Source organism: Vipera ursinii (assembly GCF_947247035.1).
Source record: "Vipera ursinii genome assembly, chromosome: 3".
NCBI lineage: Eukaryota > Metazoa > Chordata > Lepidosauria > Squamata > Viperidae > Vipera > Vipera ursinii.
Genome location: NC_139516.1, coordinates 92,839,715 through 92,858,055, shown reverse-complemented (window position 1 = coordinate 92,858,055; position 18,341 = coordinate 92,839,715). Strand labels below are relative to the sequence as shown.

The window sequence follows — 18,341 nt, the reverse complement described above, 5'->3', positions numbered from 1 at the left end:
TGACAGGAGCTCACCCTGCCAGATAGTGCTTGGGCTTGACCTGCCAGAGCTGAGACCATCTTATAGATGTATACAAACATATGAATCAGTATATATTGCTTTCTTGAACATTATATCAGGAATTAACTGAATCAACAGAGATTTGCCTTTTTTGGTTTTATTTTATTGCATGGATGATCTTTAAAGCAAGTTACTATCTTTTAACCAATGTCAGACAGTAATTTATCTTTCCTCTAATTTACCATGCATTCAATTTATATGCACTGGTATATGTTACTCCCTAAAAATTTTCATACTATTGGTTTTGATTTATTTATTTATTTATTTATTTATTTATTTATTTATTTATTTATTTACTTATTATTTAACAGAGTTACTGGACTCAAAATGGAATTATAGCAACACAAGGACCACTTCCAGAAACAATAGGTGACTTCTGGAACATGGTTTATCAAAAGAAAGTCAAAGTTATTGTTATGCTGACGGACAATCAGGTGAGCGAATTTATCTCTATATAGTCATATTGCGACTATATTTCTGTTATGGAAAAATGCCGAAGTTTCAATTCTCTAAACCAGGGGTCAGCAACCTGAAACAGTGAAAGAGCCACTCGGAACCGGTTCCCTCACAAAAGGAAAAACTGGGAGCCGCAAAAAATGTGTGCGCATGCGCGTACATGCGCGCATGTGCAGAACAGGGTTTGACTGAAGAATGGAGCCAAGGCGAGATATGCACCTACCCTGCATATTTGAATTGATTGAACTTTTTTAGTCCCACTTTTTTTTTTTTTTGGACTGCACATGGCAGAGGACTGGGAGCTGCAGGAGACAGCTGAAAGAACCACATGTGGCTCTGGAGCCGCGGGTTGCAGATCTGTGCTCTAAACCAAACATTGTAGAAATACCCTGAACTGAAAGCATATCCATTAGGAAACAAATATACCAATTGAATCTACCTCAGTGGTACCTATCCTTGGTTGAAAGGCAGAGGATTGTAAGTGATTGTAAGTATTTAAGTGAAAAGGGCCAAGTTTGAAGGCCCCTGTGTTAGATGAAAAACAGCATAGAAGTGGTCAAGGCAGCAGGCTAGAATGCGGGAGGCTGCGAGTTCTCATCCCACCTTTGCCAGTTGCTCTTTCTCTCAGTGCAACCAACCTCACAGGGTTGTTGTTGTGGGGAAAACAAGAGGAAGGAATTTTGGATATGTCTGCTGCCTTTGGTTATTTGTAAAAATGATAAAGGCGGGTACAAATAAATAAGCACGTTAACATTTTGAAATCTTAATATTGCGTTCCTAACTGTATATTTGTTTGGAAATGCAAAATTAGGTTTAATTTAGAATACTAAATGAACTTCTCCCTAAATATCATCCACAATGAAGCATGAAATATCCTGGAGCTATCTGGCCTTTCACATTAGCATTTCCAAGAATTGGTGAAAGAAGCATCCGTACCTTTCATCCAGGCAATTTGTTTCCAGTTTTTGTCAGCCTGGTTTCCTATTTCTCCCCATACTATGGTAGTTTTGCATATCTAAATAATAGGTCTGTGTGCACATCCGATTGCTCATAAGAGTAGTTAAAACAGGGCTTCATGCTGCATGACTCTGTTTCATCTGTTTGAAAAGATCTTCAGGTGTTTATGCCCTATGATCCAGTTCGACCTTATTCAAGAGAAAGAGAATGGCTGGTTTGGTTTTTTTCCCCTCAGTGGAATACCAAGTAAAGGTGGTCCTCAAGTTATGACTGAGCACAATTGGGACCAGAATTTGCTTGTTAATTGAGGTGGTTGTTAAGTGAGCTTCACCTAATTTTACAACTTTTTATTGCTATGGTTGTTAACTGAATCACTGCAGTGGTTATTACTCTGCTGGCTAAGCAAATCAGGCTTCTCTCATTGACTTTGCTTGTTGGAAGCCAGCTGGGAAGGTGTTCAAATGGCCGCTACGGGCAGTCCTCAGCTTACCAGCACAACTGAGCCCAACAATTTGTTGTTGTGAAGTGAGACATTTGTTAAGTGAGTTTGGCCCCATTTTATGTTCTTGCCTCAAGTGAATCACTGCAGTTGATAAGTCGGTAACCTGGTTGTTAAGTGAATCTGGCTTCCCCCCATTGACTTTGCTTGTCAAAAGGTCACAAAAGGGGATCACGTGACCCCTGGCACACTGCAACCATCAAAAATATGAACCCGTTGCCAAGCATCGGAATTGAGATCACACGATCATGGTGATGCTGCAAAGGGCGTCACTGTGAAAAATGGTCATAAGTCACTTTTTCAGTGCCGTTGTAACATTGAACAGTCACTAAATGAACTGTGTAAGTTGAGGACTACCTGTATGTGATCCTGGGACACGACAACCATCATAAATACATGCCAAATGCCAAGTCCTGAATTTTGATCATGTTCCCATGGGGATAGAATAGAATAGAATAACAGAGTTGGAAGGTACCTTGGAGGTCGTCTAGTCCAACCTCCTGCTCAGGCAGGAAACCCTATACTTTTTCAGACAAATGGCTGTCCAATCTCCTCTTTAAAACTTCCAGTCTTGGAGCATTCACAACTTCTGGAGGCAGGTTGTTCCACTGATTAATTGTTCTGACTGTCAGGAAATTTCTCCTTAGTTCTGGGTTGTTCTAGGATGGTGCAATGGTTCTAAGTAAGGAGGACTGGTTGGAAGTAAGTCACTTTTCTCAGTGCCGTTGTAACTTCAAACAGTTGCTGAACAAATGGTTGTAAGCTGAGGACTCCCTGTATATTGCTCTTATATAATTTGGTTCAAGGCAACTCATTTTATTTTGTCCATATTTCCACACAGGAAAAACTGATATAGTCTTTCTTCAAATCTAGGAACTCTGTGCGCAGTATTGGCACGAAGAAAAAATGACATACGATAATATCATAGTTGAACTAAAAGATAGCAGCTGTAGTCCCAATTACACCATTCGTGCCTTTGATATAACTCATGTAAAGGTAAAAGGACTAATTATTCATCCTCATCTACTTCGTCTCTGGCTTTCGCTTGCACTTCCAAAGTTTCATTTTCTACTTTCTTTAGTGTCCATGTTTTTTTCTATATGTTATTAATATCATTAAGCAAATCTGGATTTATTTTAAATGCTACAGTACTATGTTTCCAAATATTGAACTGATGGAGATATCTATCTATCTATCTATCTATCTATCTATCTATCTATCTATCTATCTATCTATCTATCTATCTATCTATCTATCTATCTATCTATCTTTATAGAGATATAGATTCCTTTTAATGCACACAGATTGGAGAGAAACTATAACTGTTCAAATTATTTAAAGTAGCCTGTATGAGGAAGGCATATTTACTGTTGTTTAAATAGGATTCATTTCATAGCATTTCATTTGATGCCTTTCAGCTATGCTGGATTTCAACTATTATAATTCAGCCAACATGACAAACATTGGCCATATTTTCTGGGGATTCTAATGATCTCCAACTCACTAGGTATGCATCATGAATTTAAACCATGATGTAGACTCCCTTCCCTTCCCTTCCCTTCCCTTCCCTTCCCTTCCCTTCCCTTCCCTTCCCTTCCCTTCCCTTCCCTTCCCTATATCTCTATCTCTATCTCTATCTCTATCTCTATCTCTATCTCTATCTCTATCTCTATCTCTATCTCTATCTCTATCTATCTCTATCTCTATCACTATCACTATCACTATCTCTCTGTCTCTACCTCTCTCTCATTTATATATATATATATATATATATATATATATATATATATGTATGTATGTATGTATGTATGTATGTATGTATGTATGTAAGGGACGCGGTGGCTCAGTGGGTTAGGACGCTGAGCTTGTTGATCAGAAGGTCGGCAGTTTGGCGGGTCGAATCCCGAGTGCCACGTAGCAGAGTGAGCGCCTGTTACTCGTCCCAGCTTCTGCCAACCTAGCAGTTCGAAAGCATGTAAAAATGCAAGTAGAAAAATAGGGACCACTACGGTGGGAAGGTAACAGCGTTCCGTGTGCCTTTGGCGTCTAGTCATGCCGGCCACATGACCACGGAGACGTCCTTGGGTATATATATATATATATATATATATATATATATATATATATATATATATATATATATGTATATATATATGTCAAATGCTTGTTAACTATTTTTAGATTACCTTGCTAGGCCCCAAACATGGGACAAATCTTTATTTCCTGTGTCAGCCTAACCTGAAGGCCATCGACAGGCAGTAGTCACACCGGTGACAGCTCATATTTGTGTAAATTTTAAATTGCTAACAAAGAATTAAGGGAGACTGATATGCATTTCAAACTTATTAGTTTTCATCAGTCAGCCATACCCTTCTGAGATTCGAACCTGGGCTGATTGCACATTAGGCAGTTGTTTTCGCCTCTAAGCCACAGGATCTCTCTCGCTTTGTTAGCTGAGAAGCAAGGGGAGATATATGTCAAATGCTTGTTAACTATTTTTAGATTACCTTGCTAGGCCCCAAACATTTAAAATTTACACAAATATGAGCTGTCACCGGTGTGACTACTGCCTGTCGATGGCCTTCAGGTTAGGCTGACACAGGAAATAAAGATTTGTCCCATGTTTGGGGCCTAGCAAGGTAATCTAAAAATAGTTAACAAGCATTTCACACACACACACACACACACACACACACACACACACAAACACACACACACACACAATCTTTTTACAAGAATGCCTATGTATGTTTTTTGCAGTAATTTTATTTTTCTATTTAAATAATTTTCTTTTGTTTTAACTCTTTTAAGTTATACTTTTTAATATGTTTGAACACAAGTACAGAAATAGAAACAATAACAATAAAACTGTGAGGCTTGACCCGTTACTAGAGAGAAGGAAAGTGTAAAACAGGAAGTATTGTAGAAACTGGACCCAATCTGGGCCGGTCACTGGGACCAGATGTTTAGTCTTCAGAACTTTCAGATGCATGCTGCGGCCCATCTTTGGGGAATTTCTTTCTAACTTCTCCCCAGCTCATTCTGCTGGAGAGAAGTTCCCTGAGGATGGGCTCCAGCACATGTCTGAAAGCTCGGAAGACTAAACTGCTTGTCCCGGTGACTGGCGTAGACTGGATCCTGCAACAGTATCTTGGGACACGTATATTCACCTTCATTCGTTGTAGAAATAGCCTAGTCAATGAGATATTGGGAAACAGGTCTGTGAGAGTCACTTATGTGTTGATGCTAAATCCTTCTTAAAAGTCTGTGTCATTTACAGTTTCAGGTTGGTGTTTTTCCTTACATGGAAACATTGGGCAGAGGAGACTTCTGCCTCTATTCCAGGCTGAAGACACCCCACACAGCTACGTAAATGTCAACTCGTGTTTTTATTTGACAAACTTGAGCAAGGCACTAAGCAACTAAACACTTTAGTCACTATAATCTCAGTAAAGAAGCTCATAGCTCCTAAGATTTTAAGTAATCTTTTGAGGAAGCATTAGTGAGGTCTTTGGCTTTCCGCAGCAAAAGTAATCATTTGGGTCAGCACTACGCTAGCCTTTCCAGATTAAATGTTTTGAACTTTGTGCATGTACAAATAAGGCTCTGAACCTTCATGGTTTATTTTGTTCTGCCTGCGTTTGTTGCAGAGGAAAGACAACAGGAAAGTGTTTCAATATCAGTACCATAAATGGGATAGTTCTGCTCTCCCAGAAACCCCTCAAGACTTAACCACCATGATCCAGAATTTCAAACAGAAGTTTTCAACCCAAGATGCAGCTGAAGCAAATATGACCAACAAGATCAGGAATGTCCCACTTGTTGTCCACTGTGGGTAGGTATCATCTTTATTGGTATTTTGACATGTTTGAAGGTCTGTTGTGAGCTAATAATACTTATGTTGAAATAGGTTACTGTCAGTGGTGGGATTCAAATATGTGAAAAACCGGTTCTCTGTGTGGATGTCACTTCCAGAAGTCCATTCTGGGCCTGGGCAACAAAACATTAGCTACCGTTCTGCCGAAGTGGTGCGAACTGGCTGAATCCCACCACTGATTACTTTATGTTCTATAGTTCTTGATCCTGAGGCAGAGTACAAATGTATAGCAACAGTGTCATAAATAGGAAAGCTCTGCCCTTGCTAAAAAGATTGATGCAGTTACTTAAGAGTAATTTCCTTTATTAGTCTTCATATATAGACAGAATCTTGCCAGACTAAAGAAACCATTTGCATAATACAGATATACTCTGGGAGAATCTAGGGAGGAACCATTTTAACCCTCTTTCTGCAAACCATTGTTTTCAAGATCCACTGCCTTTTTGCCCTCTGAAAAGCAGCCCCTCCTTTCCTGGGAATCCACACCACATTGAACCACAGACAGGAATGATAACAAGTCTTTCGTGCTATTATATAAATTATTTGTTCAAAAAAAGCAACATTATTTATTGCTTAATTAAGCTAATTTATATAGCCACACATCTAACAAACAAGAGACTCTGTGTGGTATACAGCAGAAATAAAAACAGTTAAAGTATCCATTTTATATCAATTATATAATTGTGTCTGGATCCTACCAAAAGGAAGATTTCTGGACTGCTTTAGTCTAGAGTCTATTTTCCTCTCACAGTACTCTTGATCATGGTGGATATGTTAGCCAGGACCAAACTCTGAAATAAGTATTCATTCTATTTGAATTCAAAGTTGTTTTACCTGAATCTATGAAATATCTGTAATCCTGTGCAGTGGAGGCTCTTATAGAAAGCCTACAGCACTTGTGTCATAGAGTCAACTCAGCAAAAGGTTGGTGCTACTACAGAAAAAAATGGAGCTCTCAGAGCATGACAGTGAACACACATGTTAAACCATAGTTTGCTTTTCACCTGTCTTTACACAATGATTAATAATTAGAAATTTGGACAGGGCTCAGAAAACTGAAATGAAACAGGGAAGCACAAACCTATTATGTTCAACTGCACACATATGTAACCAGTAAGCCAAACAAGCAAGATGGAGAGCAAAATGGGCAGCATATAAAAATGGAATAAAATGAAATAAAATAAAGTCAGTAATCTATATTTTGCCCAGAGCCCTAAATCAAAAGTTAAGGCTTCTGCAATTATTCAAGAGTGCAATACTGAACTCTTCATCTACTTCCAAGACTTGGCCAAATTTAAGAACCATGGATTATTGTACTTAATCCCCTCTCCCTTTTTTGTTATTCTTTGAACTGTTAATTCATTTGAATGTTTCTTCACTTATTTCAAAAATGGTAGTAAATTTGCTTTAATATCAAAGTAAGTTGTTTGTTTTTTCATCTATATTTTAAGAATTTCCAGTGAGCCCTCCTCTTAATTTAGGATTTAGCAGTTCTTTCTCATTTCTCCTATGGACATACTGTACATTATACATTGTTGAGCTTTGTTAGTCTTTCCATTTCACTACCACTGTTAACTAATATATATTTTTATTTCATACAATATATATATTTATAGTGATGGTTCTAAGCAAACGGGAGTATTTTGTGCTTTGCTAAATCTCTTGGAATGTGCTGAGACTGAAGGTGTAATAGATGTTTTCCAAGTTGTGAAAGCTCTTCGTAGAGCCAGACCAGAAATGGTCTCCTCCTTTGTAAGTAAATTATATTAGTAATTATTTTATTTTATTTTCCAAAGTCTATCTCTTCTTTAGAAATACTTTCATTATCATTATCATTCAGTAAGCAAAAGTTCAGAGTCCAAACAACAATTGCTTTATTGAATGTTAATGCCTTTTGATTTATTTTGGACAGTCATTCAATTCTTTAACGTTGAACATTTTTCCTAGTAGTAAAGTAGAAAACACATACTTAGTTGAATCAAAGAAGTAACTACTACTGAGTAAATTTGGCTCCTATGGTGTGTATATTTAAGGGAGGAGATACTTCCTGTCCCTGTTGTGGGACCCTCTGCTATATCTCTGTGCTATAGCAGGGAAGGATAGTGTCAAGAATGAAACTTTGGCAGCTATGTGCCTCTTTGTTTCAACTTGCCATTAGAGTAAGAGGGAGGAGGTGTTGCTTTAGAATGGGTTAGATGGAGAAACAAAACCTCTACAATTCTGCTGAAGACCATGAGAGCCCGAAACCTTTCCAAGGACACCACAGCAGGTGTGGAGAGGAAGCAGACTGTTCCCATAACAAAGTGAAATTGTTGGACTACGTGAGATGTTGGGGGGTTGGCTGAAGAAATCATTGTTTAATTCTATGAACTGGTGTCTGGGAACCTGAGAGTTAGTTTTGCTTTGACATTACCATGCAGTGTATTCACTAAACAGTAAGATTTTCGGAAACAGAATGAACATGGAGTTTTATCTGGATTCTTTAGCTGGATATTGACAGATAGCAAGTGATGGACAAGCAACGAGCTATAATTTAGGAAATCTTGCCAATGGTTATTCATATCTCTTATTTAAGAATCCATTGTAAAGGCTTCCTGTATTCATGAAAACCAAGTGTGAGAGTAGCAGAAATTTATGAACACTGAAATATATTAAGTAATTAAGTCTAGGCAGCACATTGTCTCTTTTTCTCATTTTTTAGAGCATTATCGTATCATTAAGTGAAACTACTGCTTGGGGAAAGAAAAGAATTCCTGATGGGTTTGCACATATGCTAACTCTCTGTTTTTAAATGTCATTTAGGAAGATTACCAGTTTCTATATGATACCATTGCAAGCCTGTATCCTGCCCAGAATGGACAGCTACAAAATGCCCAATGCCATGAGAAAATCACTAACATCCAGAAGGAAGCCAACAAGGAAGAAGAGAATAACTCTTTGGAATCTGATTTCCATCTTATGAGTCAAGAAAATGGAGATGATGCTGAAATGTGTGATGATTTCAAAGGCAAGGATACATCTAGGGAAGCAGAGAGTTCTTTTAATGGACCTACAAATCCAGTTTTAAGTGACATGGCTTAGACCTTGAATAAATCCTCTCTATGTGCTGCAGGGAATCTTCCCGCAAAAGAAAATTGAAACCAGAATTTTAGAAATGGGCATTCCTTTACAGAGCACATCTTGTAAAACGCAAAGGATTATTTTCCTCCAAGGAATAATATTGAAGATTGAGGAACTTTTGCATAGATAGAAGATGACTGTGAATTTTGTATATGTGTGTGTGTGTGTGTGGAGATTTGCCAGAGAGAGAGAGAGAGAGAGAGAGAGAGAGAGAGAGAGAGAGAGAGAGAGAGAGAGATCTTCCATAGCTCCAAAAGAAGACAACTGGTCTACTGTTCCTTGTTGTTGTTTTTTAAGAGGAAAGCAAATTGTTCATACACATGTTTAGATACATGTTTGTCTGTGAAAAAATTCAAGTTGGTATCCAAAAAGAAAGCACAACTGATTCTGAATGCCCAGAGGAAGTAAAAAAAGGATGAGGCTTCAAGTGTGAGCTTGTAGTCACCATCTTGACATATTTGACCTTTCCTGCAGTTGCCGTAGTATATTTTTAGAGATGAGAACTACTAGGCCCATACTTCTAAAATGATTTGGATTTTAAAACGAATTTCTGATATTGCAGGAGAGTTATTTATAAATGTTTTGGAATGGGGACCAAGACCCTTCATCTTTGGTCAAAATCCATAGAGATTACATGATAATGATATAGGTCTAATTAGTTTTGGCTCATTGGCTCTAACAATTACAAAGTGATTCCAGTTTAAATATGGAGAAAGAATGTATAACGTTCACTGGAGTCATAGTATACTAAAATGAAATGAACAGATTTCAGTTTTTCAGGTTTACTTGGTAATAATGAATTGAGACAACTTGTATAAATGTTAACAAAACAAGAGAGATTTAAAATAAAGTTGATCTGGGTTAGTATAAACCTGGTCACAGAAATTGGGTAAAGGACCTTAAAAAGTTACAATTTCTTTGAGTTGAGCTCAGCTACTAAAAGTATGATATCCTTTTCTCAACAGCAATTTGGAAGTGTTTTTGCCAAAGCACAACTTTCTAGTAAAAGTTTTTGAATTGCAAATCTAAACTTGGCCTCAGGATGTCACTGTATGTACAGAAATTCATCTGAATCACCAACAAATCTAAAGTTATGAATGCTGAAAGCTGGATAAATTTTATTCAGCTAATGTTTTTTAGACATGTTAATACAGAAGTTCTGTTTTGTACTCTGTTTCTATGGCTTGAATAGACGTTTTATTTACAAGATGCTCTATTTTATTCTTTATAGTTTATTCCTTTGGAAAGCCTGCACTTTGCATTAAATTTTATATGGAAAACAGTTTCAGATATTATATTTTTGAACCGTTCCTAATTTAAAATAAAAATAACGTATAAGATATTTTTATAAAAAGAAAGTAAAATTATGATTAAAAACTTCAGACAATGAAAAAGGATAAACATAAAATACATTATAAATATATAAAATCCATGTTTATGTTTTTAAATGATTATCAATCATCAATCATCAACTATCCTACCTATAACCTGTTTCAGAAGTTCTGAGTGCTGCCCCCCACCTCCCATAGTCATGTGACTATATTTGTACTTGACAACCAGCCCATATTTATGGCCATTTGCAGCATTCCACAGTTACACAACCACATTTTACAATGTTTTAATCAAAAATTAAATTTACTTCCGGTTTTTAGCAACACCAGTCAATAGTGAACCATTGATTCACTTAATGACCATGGCAGTCAATTAATAACCATTGCAAAAAAGGTCATAAAATTGTGTTGGTCACATGGGCAACCTGCTTTACAAGTGTCATGACTTATGACTTATTTTGGTTGTAAGTCAAGGACTAGCTATACAGAAGCTTATAAATCAGGGGTATTCAAACCTGGCCCTTTTATGACTTGTGGACTTCAACTCCCAGAATTCCTCAGCCAGGCATGATAGCTAGAACTGAAGTCCACAAGTCATAAAAGGGCCAAGTTTGAAGACCCCTGTTCTAAATGAAGGTTTCAGAGGAACAGGCAACAAAAAGTATGCAATTTGCACAATGGAGTAATGGCAAAGGGGTGAGCCAAGAAAACATATGGCTATGTGGGGCTTCATATTTTCAGGGGAAACTTTGCTTTTGATCCACAGAAACAGGGAGATTGGCACAGCATCTGCTGGCAACTCCTTAAAATAAATGCAACTTTTCTCTGGATCAAAGGAACTGTGGAGGACAGGTGCATGACTCAGAGGAAAACTACAGCTGCTTTAAAGAGGGGCAGATGGATGTATATGACCACTTCCATAGGCTGGTTAAAGATTACTTGAGAGTGGGCGTCATCTTGCAGTGATGATAAGAAAAAAAAAGGCCGTTGAGAATATGCGTGGTATAGATTAGTGGTTTTTCAATCTTGGTGACTTTAAGACCAATGAATTTGAATTCTTAGAATTCTCCAGCCAGGATGTTGCAGTCCACTTACAGTAGATTATATTTACCAACTTTGAAAAACACCTGTGTAGTTGTAAATAATGGCAGTCCTGAGAATATATTTAAAATTAACTGGAAGGTTAGATCATTGACTATTGCTTACAAGAAATTCCTGCCAGGTAATTGTATTGTTTTTGCATTGCATAACCAGAAATATTCTCTCTTTTCTAACACTTTTGCTGTCCAGTTACCTTCTTACTCCGATTTATTGATCTCCTTCTTTGTCCTTCCCATCTTAATGCTGTTCTTTTTATTACTATTTTGTTCTTCTTGTTGTTGTTGTTTTGGAGTTGTTTGTGCGTGCATGATATCTAAAATGCAGAGTCATTTGTCTGGGGAAACTATGTATACCAAGTGGACTTCAAACAACTTTTTATTAAGTTGGGGAGAAAAAAAAATGTCTGTACAGCTTCTCTGTCCAATTCTGAAGGTAAAGGTTTCTGTTGCACTTCATTAATTAGCCAGCAGGTTGTGCTAAAATGCTTCTAATGTATTGTCATCTTTAAATATTCATTGAAGCAAATATAGCAGAAGGATAAAAAGGCTATATAACCCAATTGTTAATGAAAATAATATTGTGATTGCAAGGGATTTTCTATTGCACTTCTAAAAATATTCAAGATCATCATGGTTAACAGCTGTTTGGACCTGTTTCTACTTCAGGAGTTTTTGATAATATCCTCTCACAGTTATTCAAACTGAGTTTACTGCTGAAATGAATCAAGTGTGTGCGGACAGACGTTTTCCTCTTCCTCTGTCTCCTTCCAATTTTTATTAAGAATTTTAATTACAATAGTGAAATCTAATACAAACTAAAATGGGGAACAAAAATGTGCAGAAAAAAGAGAAAAGAATACAATAAAGAAAAAGAAATATATAAAGAAATGTCTTCCAGCCGTTATCACATCAGGTACAAACAAATTTAGTAACCTATATAAGGTTACAGATATTTCTTCATCTTACGTCCCATCCCTTGTCTATAAGTAAATCCATAAACACCAAGTTTTCCATCCTGGTGTCTACAAGTCCAATAAAGAATTCCCAGAACATTGCAAAAAGAAATGTCTTATTTTAACCTTGATAAAATAAACTAACTTTATATTCCTTACTTTTATTTCTAACAGTTTTAATTTTTAACACAGTCAGATAGTGTCATGGAATACAGAAAAATTGAACAGAAATCTAATCTTATTGCACAGATTTCTTCAAGCCTCTTTTCTAGATCCAGTAAGAAAACATTTTCCAGGTCATTGACTTGGTTTATCATTTGCACTTCTAATTTTTAAAACTTTGGCCAATTTCTTTTTTATATCCAGTAAAGTGTCCTTTCCCAAATCATTCTCTTGACATGTCACTTGTAGATCCAGTTCCAATTTTTTTTCTATTTTATTAGATAAAATTTGTTCTACATCTGTCATTCTTTCATTAACTTCTTTTAGACACAGTCTACCCATAGAAGCAGATATCATAACTGACAGTGTTGATACTGTAGTTACTAATTTCTGCCACCATTCTTCAAAAATCTCCTTTGATATTTTGGATGTTATGTTTTGTGTCATTTTGTAGGTATTAATATTAACTGACATTAAGATCAGGTTTCTAATTTTTTAAAATATTTTTTGTTCCTTCTAGTGTCTAATTTCTAAAATTATTAGTTATCTTTGTTTTGTTTTGACTTACAATACCCAGGATAGCCAAAATAAGTCTGCTATTTATTTCAATTTCAAAATCTTTCAGTAAAAATCAATATTCCAAATTTATCTGGACCCTTAATCCACGTGTAACTTTTTTTTGTTCAGAATCTTAGCTTTTTACTGTTTATTTCAAATTCTTTAAATTCCCAATCTTATAATTTTTCTTTTGTTCAGAGGGGAAGAAAAACTCACCTCATGATAGTTTAAACTTGTTCTGAAGGTTGTTTCATAGCTTTGAGATGGTCTTTACAGTGGGCAATTTCCGAAAGTGATTAGAACATGAGGTTTGCAAACTAAGTGTCCTTTAAAAGATTTCCCTACAGTTGTGAGCTGGGGGATTAGGCACAGTTAGACTTTTGTGTTGCAATTTTGAAACATATCACTCTATCCATATTGTTCTCTTCAATGTCCTTCCCTTCTCTACTTGTATGGTTATTGACCTTTTTCTTCCCAAAACTTTCTGCTGCTCTCCTAGGCTGCTTATAAGTCTTGTACAGGACACAGTAAGGGAATTCTCATTTAAAATATTTATGCTTTTTAATAATGCTATGTAGTATATAATTGTTTTTTCCATAACAAATTTGATTCAAAATGATGACAACCATTTGTTTCTGAAGCAGGAGCAGGAGATAATTTAAGCAAAATTCTCATAGCTGGAGAATTATACTCATGCCCTTAGTTTACTACAAGGTACCTAAGTATTTGTTAGTTTGTTTTTCTCTCCAGTAACCTGGATCAATCTGCTTCCCCCATTTCAAATAAACCACAAGAGAACATATTGGATTTTTATAGATAAGTCAAGGAGACTTGGGATGAGACTTCAGCCTTACCAGATGGACTGGACAGGAAATATGGGCTGATGAGCTAATTCTAATTTATTGTAAAACCCATTAACAAAAACTTGGAATTCTGAAAGTGCAACTCTCTTGCTGTCACCTTTACAGCCTGAGAACTTAATGAGGGTTCTCTTCCAAGCTTTTTTCTTTGCCCACTCTGCAGCTATGGGTTATGCTGTCTTTTATCTGACCATCCCCTTTCCCCTGTCCCCCTCAGTCATTCCCATATACTCTTACAGAGAGGGTGGGCAGATCTACCCACCGCACATCCAACAATATAGTATGCTCAAAAGCACCATCAAAATGTCAAAAACAACCACAACAACACAATAACCCAGAACTGTTTCCAGGAGAATTTTTTTAAAAAAATCAGATATTGTAAAGTGTACTTTATCAGATCTTTAATCCTGAAATAAAAATGAAATGCAAGCATTTTAAAAAGGGAAATGAATATATTTTGCAAAATGTAAGATCTAGCAATTTTCTGAATGCATGAAAGCAAAACACACAAAACTAACCAAATTCAGCACATTGAAGGATGACGCTTCTTCATCTGAAGGCTTGATACAAAGATACAGTAATGATTTCAGGCATTTGGAAAGAACAGCTCAGGGTAAGACCACACAAGAAAACAAAGTTTAATAAAATATAAGCAGAAGCACAGGATATGGATTGAGCTTGGCCAAAAAAGAAACCCAAAAGAATTTCTTTATGCAGGTGTGCAGCTGTTAAACCTACCGGACCTCTTTGGAGGAAGTGGGCATGCCAAATTAAACAGTGTATTTTGCTGCCAAATGTGTGTTTGTGAAATTTCTTTTAGCAGAAGCTTATATGAGGCAAGGATTCATGTGTCATCATAGTTGAAAACTTAGTAGCTATGGCAATGAACTTAACAACTTTTTCTGCCAATTCACATGGTTGTTTTTTTTCTTCATCATATGGTCAAGTGCGAGTTGTAGCTAGCACATGTATTGGCCTTCAGGTGACTCCAAGTAGCTTACAAAATTTTAAAAATCCAATGCATAACCACCCTGTGCCTCCATAAGATATATTACTAGAAGTATTATATGCTTTGGGAAAGGCCATCTGGGAACTTCCAGTTCTTTGGGACTTAGAGAAAATAGCAAGGAATTATGAACATTCCTTTCATATGTGTTCGTTATATTAGTCAAATATAGTGAAAAAATAAGACTTTTCTTGCTACAGACAATTAAAATATAGAATAGAGAACAGTCATTCAAAGGCCAGGCAAATCAAATTAGCTTACTCTGAATTACTAGGAAAGTACATTATAAAAAATGGGGGAAGAGTGTAAATTGCAATTTATCTTTTAGTTAGAGTTAGCAGGCAGTGCTTTTCTAGATTGACAGTACTCTGACACATCATAAATTACCCTGGACTTGGTCACTTGAGAATCTAAGATTTTTGTAAAAGAATAAACTTGTGTAGACTAAAGTCCATTTGTAAACACTTTGTTTAAAATGGAAAGAGCCCTTTATCAAAAGAACTCAGTGAAACAGTGGAATCACCCATTTTATCCTCTTAATAATATGATAGGGTAGCACATACAGGAGTACAACATATCCCTGAGTCCAATGACATGTCCCTGCTGGCCAATGAACCCAGTAGCCATACAATGGGGTAAAATATCTCTGGAGGGAAGTCATTTCTATATATACACACTATCCCTGCTCTGTTTATCATGATTTAAAGTCAGGTGCTCTTAATGTGAAAGCACACATCAGGCCTATTTAATACTCTTGTACGTAATTATTAAACATGTAAAAGAAACGTCCAAATGAATCTACAAATGACAAGGCCAAGTCATCAAGCATGTTTTATACTATGATTTGACTTTAAAAAAAACTTTGAACAGTAGCCATAGTTTGATTTTCAAAAAAATTGCATCACGCCGGATAATTGTGGAACAAGGTTTGATTTCCCTTGTCTGTATCACAATCCCAGTTAAAACTTATTTCCTTCTCATTTGATGACCAACTCCCACCTACTCCCAATAGATAAACATTAAAACATTTGGATACACCCCAGAACTGACCTTGCTAAAGAAAACAAAGCTAAAGATAAAATGCATGTTTTCTTTGAAAAAACATATACTGGTAGACAATTTTGTAAAAGGTCCCTCCCTGTAATATTAGAAAACTTTTGCCAAAGAATCCAATTTTTTCAAGATAGCGCTCTTGAGATATGGTGGGACTATAAATGCAGACACGCCCCATCATTTTGGAAGCTGGCTGGTCTGGAGGCTGCAGAACATGTCAAATAAACTTTCTGGCCTCGTATAACTTGTTGCATATAGGCAGATAGTAAAGATAATTTCTACCACATCAGTAATAATATTGTCATTCTCAAAAATAAACTATTAACTGACTGGCTTGCTTATATATTTATGCTGACATTATTTTATTCCTGACATTTAAATGCAGTAATATGGATGGGGCTTATTTCCCAAGTGTTTTTTTAAAATCTTCTATATACAGTAAACTGAAACACAATTATTATGTGTTAGTATATTAGTTATGCAAAAGTGTTTAACATAGCTGGGTGGTTAACATAATTAACTAGGCTTATTTCAGGTATACCCTAAGACGGAAGTCTGTGTACAAAGAGTGTCTTCACTCAGTAGAACTTTGCAGGTTTTTCTCTTGCCCCCATTGTGAGGAGAGAGGATAGGAACACAACTAGGGTTGAGCCAACCAGCTTGTCCTTGGCTTTGATAAAAGCCTTCACTTCTATTCCCTCTTGCAAATTCCCTTGTGTGAAGGGCACCCCCTCTCTCTTCAAATACTGGAAAACTGATGTTCCAAGGAATCAGTGCCTTTCATTATGAGTATCTGAGATGAGTGAAGGTAGCTAACCTCATTAGGAGTGTGAGAGCTTGTCTGCAGGAGGGAAACATGGTGGGGCAGACCTAAGGGAAAAGCTTTGCATAATTTCGCACCTTTAAGGAAAGATAGACTTTGTGAGAGGGAAGGTGTGAACAAAGGTACAGATAGACAAAGTGTGGAATTAAACACAGGCGGCTGTAAGAAATACAGATAAAGGAGGAAAAAATGAACAAAGGCGGAAGAAAAAAACCTAGCCAGAGGAACAAGAGGAACACAAATGATGTGTGTGTGTGTGTGTGTGTGTGTGTGTGTGTGTGTTTGTGTGTGAAAGGATTCCTTTGGTGTTCTGAAGTCCTGTCAAATCACCTGGGAAAAGATACCTTGATAGAAACATTGATTATCACTAATATGTTATTCTGCCTAGAAAAGAATTCTGATAATTTGTATGGGTTGATACTAAGCATTGGACGCCTGTTCCCTTAGAGAAAATGAGAAGATGCTGCCTATAGGCTTTCAAAGTTCCAAACAAATGGGCGAAAAGAAAAGGAGGGAAATGGTAACATTTGAAATCATTTTTGTAGATACTGTTGGTTGAGTCTGATTGTATTGACAGAATGCCAGACATTCAGCTTCTTTTGCTCCTTCACCCCATCCAGTTTGCTGAAATCAGTATGATTTCTGAATTGTTAAAATAGTCAAGAGTGATTCCCTCCCCCTTCCTTTTCTCCTTCTCTTCAGGAATTGGTTTTGCTGAGATTAATAATGCCCAAATCATTTTCACACAATCAGCAATGAAGTTTCAAAAGAAGGACTCTCCAGTCATATCCCTGCAATCTCAAAAGCCATAATCACAAGCACAATAACAATAACAATATTCACATACGTATGTAGAGCTGTCCACAAAAATACTTCTACTGATTTCCAAGCATCTAGCAATTAACATATATTAGGTGGAGTCTGGCTGCCCAGTAATGGATAATAAGCTATTTTCTGCTCATCCCACCTTATCTACAAATGAGAAAAAGCCAAAAATCAGTAACTGTACTTTCTTATTTCATGTTATGAATTCAGCAAGAAATATTGGCTCAAATTTACCATAACACAGCACACATAGCATTTCGATTGCAGTTCCATGATGTTCACTGGCTTTTCCAACATATGTGCTTCCCCGACCCTCGAAATATATAGAAGTATTCTCAGTCTTCCTTGCCCTCTCCTAAGTGTTTTGATCCGTTCTACTTTTTTCCAATATTCTTCAAGATATATTTGAACAATGTTATAATGGAAGTTGACATGGGGCATCACAAAGCATCAGCTTTGGGATTCATTTCCAAGATCATGTTAGAAAATATAAATGGCTGCATTCCAATTCTTTGCTTACAGAAGTGCCCTCTTATTCAGAATATATTTACATAAGTGAGTTAATAGGGAGTTTGCTAAGGGCCAGAAAGTGGCTGGGAGCAATTTCCTGGCTTTGGATTTGGTAACTTAATGATTTATAACTAACATTACCCACTGCATGAATGGATAAACCTCCCTTCTCTACAGCAGCCATTTTATTT

At 36.6% G+C, this 18,341-nt stretch overlaps 1 protein-coding gene across 4 annotated transcripts in view; it reads left to right on the top strand.

The window, feature by feature from the left end:
- Nucleotides 1-10,138, top strand: part of PTPRC (protein tyrosine phosphatase receptor type C) — an 87,908-nt gene extending 77,770 nt beyond the window's left edge. For 2 of the 4 annotated variants that reach the window (XM_083359775.1, XM_083359777.1), the window contains 5 exons: nucleotides 372-494; nucleotides 2,846-2,968; nucleotides 5,623-5,807; nucleotides 7,466-7,601; nucleotides 8,652-10,138. In XM_083359775.1, coding sequence (XP_083215901.1) covers nucleotides 372-494; nucleotides 2,846-2,968; nucleotides 5,623-5,807; nucleotides 7,466-7,601; nucleotides 8,652-8,930 — 846 coding nt within the window. In that variant the 3' untranslated portion in view covers nucleotides 8,931-10,138. Of the gene's footprint in view, nucleotides 1-371; nucleotides 495-2,845; nucleotides 2,969-5,252; nucleotides 5,342-5,622; nucleotides 5,808-7,465; nucleotides 7,602-8,651 lie in introns of those variants that run through there. The other 2 variants (XM_083359776.1, XR_014492134.1) reach the window with 2 other exon arrangements.
- Nucleotides 10,139-18,341: the final 8,203 nt, after the last annotated feature.